The sequence below is a fragment of the Bipolaris victoriae genome (assembly GCF_000527765.1).
Source record: "Bipolaris victoriae FI3 unplaced genomic scaffold scaffold_32, whole genome shotgun sequence".
NCBI lineage: Eukaryota > Fungi > Ascomycota > Dothideomycetes > Pleosporales > Pleosporaceae > Bipolaris > Bipolaris victoriae.
The window spans coordinates 65,427-83,766 of record NW_014575360.1 but is presented as its reverse complement, the minus strand read 5'-3'; the positions used below and the strand labels follow the sequence as shown (position 1 = coordinate 83,766).

Genomic DNA, 18,340 nt, shown 5'->3' with positions numbered 1-18,340 from the left:
TAGTGCTGCCGGCAGTTGGACCCTGTATGCACAACGGCCGCTACCTGATTCTAGATGCGCATGTCTTTTTCTATCCACATTGTATGTGTGCATGCTTCCAGCCTCCTACTGTCTTCTTGGCCAAGTGCTGTACTGCGTATGTCCATTCTGACTGGCCTGTCTGAGCGTTTCGCCCAATCACCCCATGTCGCATGTTAAGCGCTCTCGCGCCACGGATCGTAGTAGCCACAGGCCAACTGTTGGCTGTGGTGCTGCCTTGTTTCACAGCGCCGATCATTAACCCCTGGCCTTGATGGCATTGCACGCTCGCCAATGTGACTTGATTTAGATTGAGATATACGACCCTGGCGCTTGATGATGACATAGGACGAGGCTGTGCGCTCTCTGGTGGTGTATAGCGGCTTTGGGCATGTTCCTTTCACCACCGTTGCTCCATCTTACGCTCTTTCCACACTCTTTTCTCTTTGTTGGTGGCTCTTGACGACATCGCATCGTTATTTGCAGGACACCAATCAACGCGCGCGTGTCTATTTGAGACTGCACTTGTTTATAGCACTGCGACTGCGATCCGGTCGTTCCTTACGACTTGCTCTCCTGGATACGAGAGGCAAAAGTAGAGTCAAGAAACAACAAGAGAAGGGAAACGCACAGAACACAAAGCCACAATGTCGCTGGACTGCTCGAAAATCCCGGATACTACCAACACGGATGCTGGAGTTGCGGGCGCAGGCGTAAGCAACTTCCATTCTTCCCTTTCGCATCAATCCACGTCCAACTAACACTCACTCATAGACCCTCTTATCCTTCATAATCACAAACGTCCTCTCTATCCTCCTCTCCGCCACCATCATCCTGCTCGGCCTCCGAAAATCCACATCGGCACCGATATCGCGCAAGCTGCTGCAATCCTTCTCAGACCAGCAGATCCTCACCGGCATCGGCATCCAATCCGTCGGGCTGGCCAAAATGAACACAATGGTGCCCTACCACTTCTTCATCATCTGGCTCTTGTCGTTACTCTCCACTGCGACAAATCTTGCCACGCTGCTCGCCCTCGTCAACGACTTCAAGCGCGATTGGGTGCTCCGCTGGATACGACAGTTTCTCATGTTCGTCAACATGTCGCTTGGGATCCTCTCTGGTATCTTCATCTTGCAGACCGTCATGAAGAATATGTCGCCCAGACTCCCTATCGCGTGTGTCTGGCATGTGGAGAGCAAGGGGTCGTCTGACAACGCTGCACTGAGTATCGCGGGCACCATTGCTGTTATCGCCGGCCAGGTTATTACGTTTGGATTCGCAACTTGGTATCTACACAATCGGTCTAACCCGCGCTGGCTCAAGACCGTGCAAGTCATTGGACTCTTTGCGTGTCTTGCAATGGGTATCGGCGCAACGACACGGGTAGTCCTTGAGTCACAGGCGTTTGGCTCGCCTCCAGAGGCTATTCATCTTGTTGGGCCCAGCGAGGGCAACTGGAGTTTTGGGCAGTTGCTTCCGTTGCTGCTACTTGTGCTGCCAATTATTAGTACTGTGGAGATTGCGAGAGGAGAGGAACTCAAGCCGAAGAGTAAGGTAGATGATGATACCACGCCGCTTTTTGCGAATGGCTCCGATATGGAGTTCCAGCCCAACCCGCTGGTGGGCTCAGGGAATACATTGTTTAGGAAGTAAATATCGTATAGGCATGTACGATGTAGGGAGATAAATATGCATAGATGAGAATATATGATGACTTAAATGCTTGCATCTGTTTGGCGTATGGCGAATCTGATAATTTTTCTCAGAAAAAAATGGAAGCCCACACCCCAAAGTGTACTACTTCCTGGCTCCCGGGTATTCACCTACGGGTATCCATCTGAACTATTCTGTAGCAATTCCGTAGCCACATTGCGAGACTACTCCCGAGAACTCTTAGTCTACCTCAAAGCCATCCCGGGATGCAGAGAGCGTCCAATCATATTCATCTGTCATAGTTTCGAAGGTATAGTCTGTAAGCAGGTGAGCAACTTGATAATACTGGGGCGATGCAATTCTGATCTCTCTCGAGGCTCTTGTCCTGGCGCATGAGGATGATCGCCAGTATGCCGACATACTCAATGCCACTTCAGCTATTATCTTCTTCGGAACTCCACATCGTGGCTCCGAAGGAGCCAATATTGGTAAAGTCGTCGCAAGAGTAGTCAATATGTGTTTGCGAGCATCACAAACTGCTGGCTTGGCTGGGACAGTAAGAGATGACCTTCTCACCACTTTGGGATCCAATTCTCAAACGCTGAGTGACCTCGCGGTCTCCTCCCGAAACTGTCTGAGAGACTTGGAGATCGTGACCTTCTTTGAGAGAGAAAGAATGCCTGGGCTCTCTAAACTGGTACATTTGTCCACAGAGCTTGCTTCCCCACGCACCAATGGCTAACCCGTCTCCTAATATAGGTCGTTGATGAACATTCCGCCATCATGCAGATACCCGGCGAGGAGATCATACCACTTAACGCAAACCACAGAACTATGTGCCGTTTTGGAGATGCAACAGATGGAGGGTATCAACACGTCTTGACGGCCCTCAAGCGGTTAGCCAAAATAGCTCTCTTGGGCAAAGAGGTGGCAACAAAAGCGGATCACTTGTCTTCTAATCAGTATATGTAATGATGATAAGGACACGACAAAAACCCTTGCTAAGCAATATCAGCTTTGAGCGAAACAGAGAAATCCTGCATGGTTCTTCTCAACTCCATCTATCTCACAGAATACAAAGCACAATTACCGAGGCCTGTACAAGGCACCTGCAGCTGGGTTCTCAAGCACCCTGCATATCTGGCCTGGCTAGGAGCCAAGGAAACAAGATTACTCTGGATCACAGGCGAACCGGGCTATGGCAAAACGATGATCTCGGCTTATTTGACCGATCATCTAAGACTGAATGAGGCTACCGGCCCCAAACCTAAAGTCTTCTTCTTTTTCTGCGACGACAAAATCAAAGCGCAGCGAGAACGCCATACTTCGAGGCATTCTTTACCAGATCGTAAAACAACATCGAAAGCTCATCAGGCACGTAAAGAGTCGATTCGAACTGGATGGGCCCAGTCTCGCAACCTCATTTCCCGCGCTTTGGGGGCTCTTTTTGAAAGTAGTTGCTGAATCGACACCGGGCACTGTCGGAGTCATAGTGGATGCAATTGACGTGTGTGAAATCAGGACCCGCAATAGCTTCCTTAAGGCCGTGAATCAGTTGGTAAACGAGCGCAAGAAAACATATCAACGAGACCGCAACTGCATCAAGTTTCTGATTACCAGCCGCCCTTCGCTTGATAATTCGCATCATCTCACGGAGATGATGGAAAACAGACTACCGATCGAGCAAAACCAAGTCGTGGTCGGCGATGACGTGAGGTTGGTCATTCGAAGCAGGATTGGCGAAATTGCGAATAAATTCCAGTGCGACGACGAGATTAAGCAATATCTTGAAGAAAGGCTTTACATAAAGTCTGACCAGAGTTTTCTCTTGTTGAGCATGATACTTCAAAGTCTTGAAAGAAGCCCAAGGGCATTAAAGAGAGACTTTGAGAAAATTATTAACACATTTCCTTAAAACCTTAAGGCTACTTATAGCAAGTTCCTGAGTGTTATTCTACTTGAGGATTAAGAAGACGCTTGAAAGTTTCTGCGCTTGCTTATTAGAGCTTTAAGACACTTGACGTTAACAGAATTAAACACTACCTTTACTATTGATTAGTAGCATAAGTCTATTGCTGATTTGGTAGATAACCTACAACTATCTATACACTTAACGCTACAAGACATTATAGGGTCCTTCGTCTGCATTAAACAGCTAGATTGTAATTTAAACGACGATCCTATTGTCTTACTTATACACTAGTCTACTAAGAAATACCTTACTAACCAAGAACTCTACTCTACAGACAAGTTAGTACAAAATCTGGCGGTCTCCTTATTAAATGCAGCGATCGACATGTCCCAATTATGCATACAATACCTTCTAATAGATAAGTTTAAGACAGATCTATTTGCACCAGAAAAGACGAGCGTTGAAAGCAGTTCGCCCAATTCATCTCGTATCTTACCCTCTATAGATAATGAGGAGACGGACTGGGACGGCACCCTCAGTCTAGACAATTATCTTGGCCTTGACAGCTTCTTTAGGGAATTATAGGAATTGGAAGAGGCACAATGCGCGCTAATTGCACAGAGATTTGAATTCTTTGATTACTCTGCAATCTGGGCAGAGTATTGTTTGCTCTGTGAAGATGCTGCTCTAAAGTCTATGCAGGATGCTATCTGCCAGCTAACAGCGAGCTCTAGCTGCGCCTTAATTAACTAGCTAAAATTCTACTAGATCAAAAACAATATTAAGTACTCATTCCTAGATACTTTTAAAACTATTAAGGTAGCTGCGTTCTTTAACTTAACCTTATTACGTGCTAAGGTCCTAGAAAAAGCACGTCTCAGAAGTGAGACAAAGGTCCAGGCTTTATTCTAGGTAGCGAGAATGTCCTCCCCTAATTGTATAAAGCTGTTACTTGAGCACAGGGTAAATCTAAACAGCATTAGTATTAAATAATAAACACCCTTAACTATATTAGCGCAGTATGGGTATTTAGATATTGTCCAAATACTTCTTGATAAGCTAAGTATAGAAACTAATTTTAGAGGTAGATCTAGAAGATTAGCACTGTTGTTTACAGCGACAAACAGGCATTTAGAGATTGTCAATGCCCTGCTGAAACAAGGGGCGTTTAAGCTAGACGATTAGGACAACATGCACTAGACTCTGCTCTTCTAGGCTGTGCAAGGGGACTTCGCAAGCATTATACAGTTGATATTAAAGCAACTGTTAGTTAATGTTAACCAAGTTAATAAATCTAGACAGTTGGTGCTATCTTAGGCTGCAGAGGAGGGCTCTAGGCAAGCTTTAAAGATTCTGCTAAAGCATTCCTTGGTTAACTTAAATCTTAAGAATGTTTAAGGTTGCTCTCTACTGTTGTAGGCTGTAGGTAATAGGCAAAGCGAGGTAGTTATTACTTTGATACATAAAATAGTATTAAGGGTTAAAGAGGCCTACTAACGAGTTTATATTCGTCCTAACTATAGAAGTAGAAAGATAGAGAGAAGAAGAGAGTATATCTCTTCTCGTGCGAGATATATCCTAGTGCTAAGCTAGGGGCTAGTTCTCAAGTAGCGTACGTGCTTATATATAAGGTACGCCTTGTATGTAGTCTTATATCTCTAGGGCCTAGCCTATAACAAATAGGTGTTAACAAAAGCACTAAGGATAGAGACATGCGTAATGCTATCTCTTGGGTATATTAAGGTGGACATACTAACACGCTGCGCTTGTTGTTAGAGTATGGTTGCAGCAGCGTAGACAACGTTAATATTAATCCCTGGACGCTATTACTGTGGTCACTCTTCGTCTGTTCTGTAGCAACAGTAGAAACTCTTCTATTAACTTGTTGTGTACAAGTTAACTGCTAGGATAGTTATAGTTGTACAGCATTAATATAAACTGCAAGCTATAGTTGTCTTAATGTAGTACAGCTTCTAGTCTTGTAGGATGCAGATCTGCACATTAAGAACTATAAGGGACATACTGCTGCGGATGTTACGAGGTTAGAAGGGCAAATTAAGGTATTGAATTTTCTAGAGACTCAGCAAACCAAGGCTGCTAAAAAGTAACAAGTAGGTTAGAGCAATGCAATCTTAGCCTATTGCTCCCTGTCTATCTTCGCTGATACTGCAAGAAAGGCCCAAAGCGTTCCCCTACTGCTACCTTATAGACTACTCTAGATTATTTGTACAACAAATAGCCTTAAAGCATCTTTTTATAAACCACTCTCTAGATTCAAGCATTTACTAGTGTATCCAGCGAAGATGTTTGCCTTATGTTATCTATCTGCCGCTACTAGCCGCCCTTATAAGCCTTGTCGAGTCTCAGTAGGGAAGCTCTTGAACCCTAGCCCTCCTGAGAAGAATAAGGACACTGCTCTAAATCTTATTCTTTACAGGGGAAAATAGTAGAGATCCGCAGCTTTAGTTCCAGACATCATTTGTGCATGCAAACTTGCCATAGGGTCTTTGTATGAGCGATCAAGGGCCACCAATGAAGGTGAAAGCTCAATCGCTCGGCGGGAGTACATTACCAGAAGGCACAAATACACCTCCCTCTAAATTTGTACCTGCTCCCGAAGATCCGCCGCAACAGCTTCCTGCGATGCGTAGAGTGCGGGGTTTCCACAAGTTCATGTTTACAGAAAAGAAACTTCTCTCGACTCTAGTAAGCAGCTGGCTAGGCAAGTTAGCTCCTATGTATTACGATTATCGCGATGTTTTCCGGCCAGTGTGGTGGCCATCGTACGTAGATTATCCACTCGTGTTTCCTACGACACATTTCTGTAAGTTACAGATGACAAGAGGCGGCTAAAGCTAACGCACAAAGACAACGCTCATTTAGCATCTGCTATGGCCATATTCGAACGAACTCGACAGACACGCTAAAGACTGTCGCCAGGCATGTCTATACCGAATTCCGCAAAGCATCCGATATCTCCGCTACGCTGATAGATTGAGATGATTGGATACGTTAAAGACCTTCTCTCCACACCAGCTCGCACTATCTGACCCTTCGGATCTCGCTGCATGGCAAAGCCATCGACTACATTTTGATGCTGCCTTTCGGCCGCGGATTTAACTTCTCTTTCCTTTCGTCTACTTCGCGTAACAATGTCGCGACCAGGATCAATGCCCCCAACAATGCCCACGAGGCTCGGCCAAGAAAAGCCATCGTAAAGATGTTTCCATCTGCAGATTGGTTAAAACCACTGCAGAACGCTTAATCTTGACATGGTTCCACAAGAGCACATTGGCTCCATGTTGCAGTTGTAGTATCGTCATAATATTTGACCTATGGGCCTAAACGCCCATGTTTGCAATTTTGCGCACCTGTTGACTGCTTTGAATGGCTACCGGTGATTTCACACCAGGTCCAGGCTTCGGAGAGAAGATTCATGTCTTGGTTCCTGGTGCTTCGCATATGTAAATTGTTTCATTATTTGACCACGGTTTAGTTCTTGGTCGAACTCCGCTTCTCATGCAGCCTCGCGTTGAGCAGGAAAAACAGACTTGTAACGAGCCCCGAGACTCCAAAGCCAAGTCCCAAATACATCGCACCACGATAACCTTTGAGCTCGTCTTCTTTTGTCTGACCACCATTGTTAATGTGCATCTCAACAGTACCCGCAATACCAACACCAATACTAATGCTATAGTTGACAATAGTATTAACCAAACTCGCAGCCATACCCTAGTGATGTTTTTCCATTGCATTGCTCATAATGAGCGTGCCAGCTGGAAAACTCATGTCCATGCCCCATGGAATGACCAGTGAGACTACAAAAGTCTGAGCCCAATAGGTTTGGCCAGGGGGAATGGTTGCAGTGATGATGCTACCAATGATGAATGCACACATCGAGATGAACAGAACAGAGCAGGCTAACAAATAGAATCTCGTACACGAGCGACATTCTTTGCGTGACAGACTTGGTCGGCGCCAGCTCCGGACCACATCCATCTTCGAACTTACTTGACAGAGCCAAGTCGCGGTCATGCACGGGAGTGCTTGTCGAGGTGTGCGTCGGGCAACGTAACAGCATCGATACAGGTGTTGACGGTGATTGTGGCATCGCCTCTTCCGGCCCAGATAAGTAGCAGAGATTGCTTGCGGAGTTTAATGGTGGATGTCTTGGTCCGCGTATAGTGCTCCAATGAAATCTCCCCTCTGGCTTCTGTGGCCGGCGTCCGCACGCTTGTCTTGTAATAACAAAAGGTCCGCTCGGAGCTGAGGAGATAATTTGGAGTGCTATGATTGTATCTCCATCTGTACCATATAGGGGCCTACCTATTTTATACACTTTGGGAGAGTGCGCAATAATGCTTAGGCCAGCCCGTGGCGTACACGACAGCCCCATTTTAGACAACATATCCGCATGCTTCGATAGCACAGGAGCATTACGGGCAAGTTAACGGAGTTTAGCTAAGAGAAAAATCCGTCACATTCGGCTTTCGCAAAGTGTAAGAGCCGAAAATTAGTCATGGATATCGATGGTTTTGTTGTGCCTACGGGAGTTTTGGCTTGTGTCGTCATAGCTCAATGTCCATCGGCGTCTATGCTATGTCCGAAACTTTGATTTTTTGCGGGCTTAGAACGAATTTTCCCCTAGCGCACAAGCTAGGTCCCCTTGGCCGACTGACAGGCTACTCGAAAAGGCCCCCTTACCCCGCCCATTATTTCTGTTATGTTCCAAAGTTGCTTTCCAACCCTTCAGAAGGCGACACCTCAACAACGCAGATGTCCATTAAATGCACTCGCTAAAGCGACGGCATATCGGATCATAGAATTAACAGCTCCTCCGCTCAGGACTTTGAAGCGGCAAACAAGTAGTGATCATGACTTTTAATATTGGTCACGACCGAGAAGAAATTCTTCCTTTGATCTCAGTGTGATGAGCCCAAGGTGTGCGAGGTACAATACTTGTAAGTGTACAATAATACAACTCGATGGTAACTCAGCGAGCCGGCAAACTTCCCCAATTGCGCCGACTGAATGAACATAAAAGAGGCACAGGTTCCGCTATGCATGTTGTTCACTCATACTGCCTATGTTCCCCTGAAGGCTGTTCCCGTTGTTCTCTGCACTCTCTACCATACAAATCAACCTCTACTCTACCTGTCTTGCGAGTTCACCATGAGCACTGAGAGGAGCGGCGTTCTCATCGTCGGAGCTGGCGAGCTCGGCCAAGCCGTCGTAAGCAGCATTGTATCACACCCTTCGAGAAACGGAATACCTGTGTCTCTCCTCCTACGACAGGGAACCATCACCTCACAAGACTCAGCGAAACAAACTCAGGTATCTCAGTATCGCAATTTGGGCATCAACCTCGTCCCTGGAGATGTCGTATCGGACTCTGTCGAGGACCTTGTCTCAACTTTCCGATCATTCCACACTATCATCATCTGCACTGGCATGTGGCTCCCAAGAGGCACGCAGCGGCGTATCGCGCAAATGGTGCTCGCAGCCGAAACACCACGGTTCTTTCCCTGGCAATTTGGCCTCGACTTTGAGGCTATTGGTCACGGAAGCGCGCAAGACCTCTTCGATGAACAGCTCGAGGTCCGCGCCCTGCTTAGGGGGCAGCAAAAGACTGATTGGACTATATTCTCGACTGGCATGTTTCTGGATTATCTCTTCGACAGAGACTTCAACATTGTCGATAGGACGAACTCCGTCGTCCATGCGCTGAATGACTGGACCACCGAGGTGACGGTCACTTCAGTCATGGACATTGGCCGCATCGTGGCTGAGGTCCTTTGGTGCCCTGATAAGACTACATCAGGCATTGTCTATGTTGCGGGCGAAACAATATCGTACGGGCGATTGGCGGATGAGGTAGAGAGGGCCGAGGGGCGCAAGGTCAAGCGCGAGCGTTGGAGCCTCGAGCTATTGCAAGAAAGACTAGAAAAAGATCCTGTGAATCATCTGAAGAAGTATTACTGCGTGTTTGCAGCTGGACGCGGGGTTGCTTGGCCAATTGAGCAGACAATCAACTACAAGAGGGGAATTACGTGCGAAACCGTCAAAGATTATTTGAGAAGATAACAAGATATGGCAACATAACTAGACCTTAATGAACAACTTATCCTCTAATACTATGATTCTATGATCAAGCTTCAATCTACCATGAGATTTAGTTTTGGTAACTAGTATACGAGTAAGAGGTTGTCTAGTATGCCGAAGATTCCTCGGACCCAGGTAGCCTGTGTGTACAGGTTTTTCGGAACACCTCCGCGCGTTTGACGTCACCAACCCAACGCAGCGCTCAGCTTCATGCATTCTGCCCTGCTACAGCTGAATGAATTATTTTGGAGCGTCTTCATGGTAAATCTCAACATTGATGGTGGCGGTAAATTGCAATTGCAATGACTTCTGTGCTGACTGTACACAACACTACAGAACTGAGCATGGACTAGCTTGGGTATACGTGAACGAAAATGGTTACATCTGAAACTCGTGTTCCCTGAACCAGGGAAAAAATCCCAGTTCCGCAGATCAGAGCCACCAATTTGTCATCAGACAAAGATTGAAGTCGGGCCGTTCCCGCGTTGTAATGACGCACCAGAAAGCGAGCCTATATATTCGCACTTTTCACACCAACACATCTCCGGCATCAAGGCTTCTAATTCCTCTACATTCCAAAATAACGATCCCATACGTTTTTGTCCCTCGCCGAATCCCAACGCCCGCAATGTCCGCTCTCCTGACCAACAAGCCTCTCCTCGGGCCCCTCGTCGGCCTCAACGTCTGGACTTTCGCCATTGAAGTTCTGTTGTACAAACGCAGAATTCCCGCTCTTTCGAAATATGGTGTTACGTTCGATCCAGCAACTGTCAAGAAGCAGAAAGCCGAGAAATTGCCAGCTTTCGTCCAATGGCCGGCTGACAACTTCAACAATCTCTTAGAACAACCCACTCAATTTTATGCCGTCGTTCTCGGCTTGAGTCTTTTGGACGTCAAGGACAAGCGCACGGTTGGGTTGGCGTGGGCGTATGTAGGTCTGAGAGTGGTACACAGTCTTATCCACGTTTCTACCAACAACCCTAGCGTCCGCTTCCCAGTCTGGCTTGCAAGCTCCTTCGCAGTAGCAGGACTTACAGCTCAGGCAGCCTGGAAGCTTCTTTTCTAAAGGGACAATTAAGTCTACGTTTAAGTCGTAAATGCATAAAGGTATTATCAAGTTTTTTCTTAACGTAAGTGCAGCTCTTATTTTAACTCTTTATAAGTAAGCTAACGTGAGTGCATAGCGAGTGTGCCGACTAGGCGAGCGCGCCATTCCAACAAGTTGTTGGGCCTACAAACTGCAACAGTTCAATACCACACCGCTGTACTGTAGCTTACAATACAGAATGTTAATTGCTGACCTCTACTACATCTTTCTTACACGTGTGCGAATTATGACTAATCTTTCTGTAGAGCCTACAGTGCCCTTTACCCCTCTTGCCTGTACCTCTTTGAACTCTACCCTTACGACTCTCCCCTTAAACCTGCGCCTCAACGTCGTATTGGGCTATTAAGTCCTCTACCTCTTCCTTTGACAGGTCTCTACCCTTCTAAACACGCTTTTTTTTCTGTGATCTGCGCTTAGAGGCTGCTTTATTTAACGCTTTAAGCTGCAGCACTATGGCTGCTAACAACGTCTGCCTATGTAGTAGTATTGCTGTGCCTCTATGCAGCTGATTAACGATCTTAACTATTAGAGTAGGTGACAATCCTTGGTGCTTTTGAATACGATTGCGAAGCAGCGTTAATTGGGCCTAGATCTTGTTAGTGTAACGGACGTTCTTACGTTACCTATGGTAGCTAGTCCTAAAGGTGTAAGCCGTGGGGATGTTATGGTTGTAGAAGAGTATCACGATTGAGTAAGCGTAGACAAGTTTCTCTCATAAGACAACGATACTTATTGGAGGAAGTATATGCTCAGGAAGAATGTATCCTTGACTACGAAGATGCTAACTATGTTCAATGACCTGCTTATATGCGTCACGATGTGGGTGGTTAGTGGGTTAGTGGGTTAGTAGCAAGGCAGGTCACTAACCCGCTAACCCGTCACGTGATTAGGTTGTGGTCCGCTTCGGGCCCAAGGTTGTAATCCTCACCGTGCCACATCTCAGCATCTTCCGTTTCATACTCATCCCGCGCTTCCGTCCCTATTGGATCTAGCGCATTGTCTTCGTAGAGACCGTTTGTAACAGTTAGTGTTATGGGCTAAGCCCTTAAGATATAAGACTACATAGAGGACGTACGTGCTTATATAAATACGTACGCTCCTTAAGGACTAGCTCCTAGCTTGGCGCTAGGATATATCTCGTATGAGAAGAGACGTATTCTCTTCTTCTCTCTACCTTTCTGCTTCTATAGTCAGGACGAATGCAAACTCGTTAGCAGGCCTCTTTAACCCTTAATAGTGAGCGCTGATAGGTGTTACGATTGCTTTATACCAGCCAACCAGATGCTGACACCCTTCGAATGCTGACGCACTTGGCGCAGTAATTACACGGGCTCTCCCGTGCGGCACGGTGACGGCACAGTTTATTACAAGTCACGTGATTGTCCCGCTCCTTGGCAGTCGAGCCAGGTGGACCCCACGTGGTGGCTCACGATCAACTCGGTGAGCCAAAGGATTTTCTGTGTATCTCTTTAGTATATAGTCATTAGGAATGCGAGCTCTTACAGTTCGTGTTCAACCTCAGTTATCAACTGGACAATACACTTGTCTTTGATGCTCACCCAGCTCTCGAGCTAGACCAAGCGTAACATTACTACTCATTGCTACCCGTGCAAGAAGTGTTTCACTCGCACAAACCCCCAACGCCCTACGAGCACTTGTAACCGTATACATCGACCCGAGAACCAACCAGAACCGTTTACCCAGCTTGCTGAGTTTACGACTTCAACATCTCTTTACTGTACGCTTGCTTTAGGGGGGCAAAACAACCGGTGAAGCTTCGATGATGCCTGAAGCAGTGCATCCTGAGCTCAGCTTGCTCCATAACAGCAGCATCGAGCCAGATGACAAGATAACGGACAAGGCGTCCCTACATGAAACGGAAGGGTGCGTGATGGTCTGCCCCAATGCCTCTGGCGGACCAATCTGCGACACAAAGGAAGAATAGAGGGACCAGCTGGATATAAAGATCTCGGACAGGTTCTACTCACGCACCGTGTCACACCTGGTGTTGACTTTAGCAGCTAGTGGAGAAGGACCTCGTATCAGTAGATAAAGTCCGCATTGCTTATCCTCAAACTTGCTCTAGAACTCGTTAAGTCAAACTTGACTAGAAATACCATGTGCGATGTTAGAGGCGTGAAGATAAGATATTTCAATCCTGTTGATCATCGATTTTCGACGAGACTTTCTGATCGATGTTGCTGTCCACCATTTGCCCAGGGCCAAGAACGAACATTTCCTTTTTCCAATTCCATCGATAACCCAAGAAGAGCCTCTCCAGGCTGGAGACTCCAATAGTTGAGTTGGGCAATCCCATGAAATGCAGCATCTTAGTAACAGCCTACTTATACGAATGAGAATCCTATTGATATACAGTGTCTGAAGCCCGAATTCTGAATAGTACGGATGCTCGCATCGTACAAAACTCAAAGCTGATGCATATCTACAAGATTCTGGCGCGCTTCCTTGATCCGAGCTCGTTACCTTGCGCAAATCTAACACGCTTACATGGTATTGCTGGCAGTGGCTTCTCAAGTCCCAAACCTGAATGATCTATAGTTCCAAACGGACCCTCAAGATGCTGATTGGATATGAGCTTATCCAATGTAGTAGGATATCCGCTCAGTTCTCGTGGCTTGGAGGTAATGCCACGTATCGACATGCCGATCACCTCGTCTCTTTTGTTGACTGTAAAGTTGATACGCCTTCTGAAAGGCAAATAATCTTGCGGTATACTCTTGACGCATCGGACTGGGTTCCCTTGAATATAAAAATACGAAGACGTTGTGGCAAGCTGGTAATACAAGTAGTAAAGTCCATCGCGAGGAAGATCAAGTCAACAGTAGATAAAGCCCTCGCAAGAGTACCGACGCCCATCAAACCTTGGCAAAGAGTCGAGTTCAAAATAGAACATCGAAGATATCATGTAATCCACGACTGCAGTCACTGCGGCATTTCGTCCTGATACTGTTTGCTCTGTGTTTTCTTTCAGAGTAGAAATCTGGGTTGCATCGTCAAGACTCGGCTCCCGTCGAGGAACCTGTAAATTCAGGCGGTGAAATCAATGTCGTAGATGTAGAGGCAATGAGTTGTAGAATTCAATCCATGCAGCTTGAGCGTCCATGCTGTCCATAAGAATCTTCCAAAGGCGTTTCACAAATCGTCCAACGATGGTGGACTCGAGCATGGGTGACCACATACCGGATTGAATTCGAGGGCTACTTAATGTCTCAAGCATATTGCCGGTCCCTAAGGATAGAAGGAGGTATTTGATATCCCAGGTTGCTAGTTTTGCAGGCATGTTATGTTTGATACCACCGTCCTGCACCAGCATAGATCCAATGCTCACAGGGGGAAAATACCTGCTGTTAAGTTAGAGTGGCTCAATGGAAGAAATTACTTGGAGAATCTACCCAGGCGCCGCTGATGTGCAAGTGGCCCTAGAGAGTTAGCAAGATATTGTGAAGCGAGAAGTTTGACTCACGCCTGCCCAACGGTAACATCATCTTGGGCTTGACGAGCACGCTCAACATCATAGCCTGGATAGAGATTAGCAAAGGATATCTAAAAGATTTCAGGGTTCATACCTAGGGTGGGCGGGCGCTTGCCCCCATTGTAATTCGCGATAAGTCGAGCGAGAGAACGCTTTACTTCAGGAGTCGTAACGGCGACCTTGCTCTCAGTTCTGAGCGGATTGAACATCTTCATTGGAGTGCTACAGGCTTTCTCGAAAGCTTTCTCAATGGCTGACGGATCGTACCTGCCATCGTTGATAATTGTGGACAATATTGATCTTTGCTTGCTGAAAGTTCCAGTAGCTGTGTTCTCGAACTCCTGGATAGCTTTCTTTGCCCCCCACTGAAGTAGGAAAACCCCCATTGCAACTAGCCCACCTATAAAAATCAGAACTGGATGCACCATAGTATGCTAGACATACCGGTCGAAGTACCAACCACATAGTCGAAGTGGTCTTTGATTGAGCAACCGAAGCTAGACATGACTTTCTCCAGATGTTCCAAGAATTTCAAGGGTACAATGCCTCGGATTCCTCCACCATCAATGCTCAATACACGAATGCCTGCTGTAGGTGGAATTTAGTGGAAGACAGCATCTCGCTGTATAACGCCGCATATAGTGCACTCGGTGACTGTAAATGTGTACTTATTGGTCTTCGGAGCTCATAGGCCTGGTTTGCTGAGAGCTGTCTCGTTGCAATTATTTCTACGTCTTCCTCCCCAAGAGCCTCAAGGGTTTGAAGAAGCTGATCTGTCCTTGCAGAAGGCTGTTAAACCAGGGCGGCTCCATGGGGTTTGGGAGCTAGTAGATTCCTGTTCGCCATCATGGAGCTAGAGTCTTTGTAAAGCTCCAGGCGTTGTTCGCGTTCGTGTATTATCGATTGGCTGTCTATTCCAACAAAGCCTGAGACGTAGTATTGCGCAGTCTCTTCGCCTCTGTGGCCTAACAGCGTTCGAAGTTGTGGTGCAGTCGCTCTCCCTGAATACGATCAGCATATCTAAACCCTGCAGAGTAGACTGGTCTGACTTTGCACTGCATGTGCAAAGGCACGCCTGAAGCAATATGCGCTGAGGTTTTCTTTGTACTCAGCTCTTTGTCCAACCCCCCTTAATGCAGTGTTGAAACAATCATAAGTCCATATCCGGTCCGCAAAGAGTGTCCCGTCCGCACGCGTATTCCGCATAATTGGGCGGTCCAAAGCATCCTTCTTGTACCTCGCTCGGTACAAGGAGCTTCCAGCTGGGGGCCTTGCTTTAGTAAGATCTTCGTGTGAAGACAAATTCTGGAAAACATCGTCTGCAAAGGCAAGGGAGAGAAACCATGTGACCGGACACATGTATCTCATAAGCGGCTCCTCGTACAAGACCATGGTTGGCCTAGCCAACATTAGTTGTAATGCTTGAAGCTTTATGAGAAACTCACGCGTGCTTCTTGTATTTCCGATGCCCCTTATGGTTCCTCAACTTTACACAGATGAGCCATCCTTGGTATGTAGCAGTCCGTTGGTGAATGAGCTCAATATCCTTGTAATGTAGACCTTCGTTCGATCGGTGCCATGCGTCTGACTCGATAATCTCGCCAGGCCGAACACCAATTAGTAACATAAGCTGGATCGCGAATGCTAGTTGATTGCGCAATCGAAAGTGAAGCCCCCTGTACTCGTCGCATGTGAAAAGAAATCGGATTATGTCTTCAGCCACAGCTAGGGGTGCGAGCGGCTTTGAGCAGGCACTTGTTGATACAAGTTTACCGGAAACCAGAACTTTTGCAATGTACTTGTCAATCTCAGCATTCTGGAGCGGAGTGTACTGGTACTGGGTATGGAGCTTCACAGCCCGTTTCAGGCAGGCTAGACGATTGCGAACGGTGACGTCTGTCACGTTGTTCTCTAAGAGTCCTGTCCTCGATTGTGCGAACCATTCCAGGTGCAGCTGTACATGCAGTGTGGTAGGTGCCTGAATAAAGCCATCTTCAATCAAAGGCTTATCAAGAACGTCTCTAGCGAACCTGCAAGATATTAGTGTGAAGAGCGAAGATAAGATACAATTCAAACCCACTCTTTCCACAGCCTCATTTTGTACTGATACGATTCGAAGACCGATTTGTTCAAGGCTTTCTGTACATCTGCAGCAGTTAATGGTTTCGTTCCCTTTTCCTGGCGAGCGCGTTCTTTGAGAAGTTCAAGGTCAACTTTGCAAGCTCTTTTCCCCATCTCGCAGCTTTTGATATATTGTAACAATAAACAGAAGGGTAAGCTTACATAGATATAATTAGTTTGACATTTGTTCTAAAAATGGTGTGCAGCTGAAAGTTAGCAAATTCGCCCTAATTGGCTAGCGATGTTGGTGTTCGCGAGGCAGACCGGTCCCCGTATCCTGTAAACGCGACACAAAAACCTCAAAACAGTACCTTGGCAGACGGCGGGTCGGGCAGGAGAACTAGCTCTCAGTTTCCAATGGTCGTATGTGCCAGAAAAACGGGATGGATTTGTCATATCCGCGAATGTTATGATTTTATCGGCTGTTGGGAGTGATCCCGCCAAGGACGCCCGCGGCTGCTACTACGACTTCACACACCACCAGACACGGAAATCGAGGAACCATGTACATTCAATTTTGTAGAGCTTTGAAAATATAGATACGTAAGCGCGGAATCTAATTCTCACAATATTCTTTTCCAGATTTATAGAAGAGCAATGCACATACAAATCATTTTCGATGCAGACTTCTTACTTAATGAAACAACAAATGTACAGCGCATTATCTTGGTTCCATTTATATTGAGCTGGCAAAGCTCGTCTTTGTGCTATCAGCCTGCAATTTTGCCTTTGCCTCTTCTATCCAAGTCTCGAATCTCAAGACGCCTAATTGCACACTGCGTATGGGCGTTACCTTTGCACCGCCCAAATCCCCTCCCTCCTTTCTTATCCGCCTGCCGCTCTCAAACTCTTCTTCCTCCAACTCTTCTCGGATGGTTGCCGTTCTGCCCGTCTTCTGTAGGCTGGGTTGGACTGGGATCCACGGCTGTGGGTGTCCGATTGGCGGATCTATATCACCTTCATCTTTGAGCTCCATGCTAATGTTGAAGGAACATTTGGGCGGTAGAGGAGCGAGCGTGGATGTGCGTGTGGTAAGGGCAATCAAGGCCGCGCGAAACTGCTCAGAGAGATTGACATGTACATCCGTATCCAACGCCTTTGTCTTTCCTCGCTTCAAGATGCCACTCTCGTCTTCATTATCGGACACATCAGGTGTTGTTCCTTGCCACTCAATTTCCATGTTGCGATCTCCCTTGTCCACGATTGGGAAGCTACTGACATCAAACATGTATCGCTCCATTATTTTTGCACTGCCCGCTGCACTTGCTTGATCGCCTTCATAGCTGAAAACTACAATAGCAATTCTAGCGACGCTGCCGTTCAAGAGCTCCTCGCCCACGGCGGCGATGGCGTCGGTTATCCATTCGCAGACGAGCGGATGCCGTGACTGGAAGACGGAGGTATTGTGGAAGCGCGATTGGACAAACGAGGCGCGCGGATAGAGGGTGCGTAGGTAGAGAAGCGTATGTGTGTAGGCTGTGAGGAAGGTGGTGAAGTGGTCGAGGGTCTCGAGATAAGTTGGGGCCATGGCGGGCTCGGATACGACAGGACAGGCAGTGTAACCACCACTCGACAGGGCGTTGTACACCTAGCAGGCGTTCCGACTTGTCTATCCCATATGTCTTGTAGTGGGGGTATAGTGGACAAAGGGCATGACGCAGACGCGTCTCGTCGCGTGTCAAGGCCGCTAGGCTATCGATAGGCGTCGGTAGGCGTGCATAGGCGGGCAGGGCTGGTAGTGCAGTGGCTGAACGGTATGGCGACTGTCGTGTGAATGCTGTGTCGAGAGCCCCTGGCACTGTTGGGGATAACAGCGTGGCAGGTAATACCTGGCCTTGGGTGATTGAGATGGGGAGAAGGAGACATCAAGTGCCTGGTTTCTACTCGCCCCGGAGGTGTCATGACGAATCTTCTGCACAGTGAGCCAGTG

General features: G+C 47.1%; 6 protein-coding genes across 6 annotated transcripts; 3 read left to right on the top strand and 3 right to left on the bottom strand.

Moving 5' to 3' along the window:
• Positions 1-665: 665 nt before the first annotated feature.
• COCVIDRAFT_36805 (hypothetical protein) lies at positions 666-1,674 on the top strand (the record flags this gene model as incomplete). The annotated part of the gene is made up of 2 exons (XM_014702246.1): positions 666-731; positions 793-1,674. The coding sequence occupies 2 exons, from the start codon at positions 666-668 to the stop codon at positions 1,672-1,674; spliced, it is 948 nt and encodes a 315-aa protein (XP_014557732.1).
• A 7,084-nt stretch (positions 1,675-8,758) lies between these two features.
• Positions 8,759-9,670, top strand: COCVIDRAFT_96242 (hypothetical protein; the record flags this gene model as incomplete). Its single annotated transcript, XM_014702245.1, has 1 exon — positions 8,759-9,670. The coding sequence occupies one exon, from the start codon at positions 8,759-8,761 to the stop codon at positions 9,668-9,670; it is 912 nt and encodes a 303-aa protein (XP_014557731.1).
• Positions 9,671-10,316: 646 nt separating this feature from the next.
• COCVIDRAFT_25668 (hypothetical protein) lies at positions 10,317-10,754 on the top strand (the record flags this gene model as incomplete). Its single annotated transcript, XM_014702212.1, has 1 exon — positions 10,317-10,754. One exon carries the CDS (start codon positions 10,317-10,319, stop codon positions 10,752-10,754), a length of 438 nt encoding a protein of 145 aa, XP_014557698.1.
• Positions 10,755-13,857: 3,103 nt separating this feature from the next.
• On the bottom strand, positions 13,858-14,794 carry COCVIDRAFT_15048 (hypothetical protein; the record flags this gene model as incomplete). The annotated part of the gene is made up of 4 exons (XM_014702198.1): positions 13,858-14,158; positions 14,281-14,335; positions 14,384-14,704; positions 14,734-14,794. The coding sequence occupies 4 exons, from the start codon at positions 14,792-14,794 to the stop codon at positions 13,858-13,860; spliced, it is 738 nt and encodes a 245-aa protein (XP_014557684.1).
• A 348-nt stretch (positions 14,795-15,142) lies between these two features.
• On the bottom strand, positions 15,143-16,386 carry COCVIDRAFT_36802 (hypothetical protein; the record flags this gene model as incomplete). The annotated part of the gene is made up of 4 exons (XM_014702244.1): positions 15,143-15,290; positions 15,398-15,688; positions 15,735-16,214; positions 16,370-16,386. 4 exons carry the CDS (start codon positions 16,384-16,386, stop codon positions 15,143-15,145), a joined length of 936 nt encoding a protein of 311 aa, XP_014557730.1.
• Positions 16,387-17,086: 700 nt separating this feature from the next.
• On the bottom strand, positions 17,087-17,938 carry COCVIDRAFT_15046 (hypothetical protein; the record flags this gene model as incomplete). The annotated part of the gene is made up of 1 exon (XM_014702197.1): positions 17,087-17,938. One exon carries the CDS (start codon positions 17,936-17,938, stop codon positions 17,087-17,089), a length of 852 nt encoding a protein of 283 aa, XP_014557683.1.
• Between the last annotated feature and the right edge of the window lie 402 nt (positions 17,939-18,340).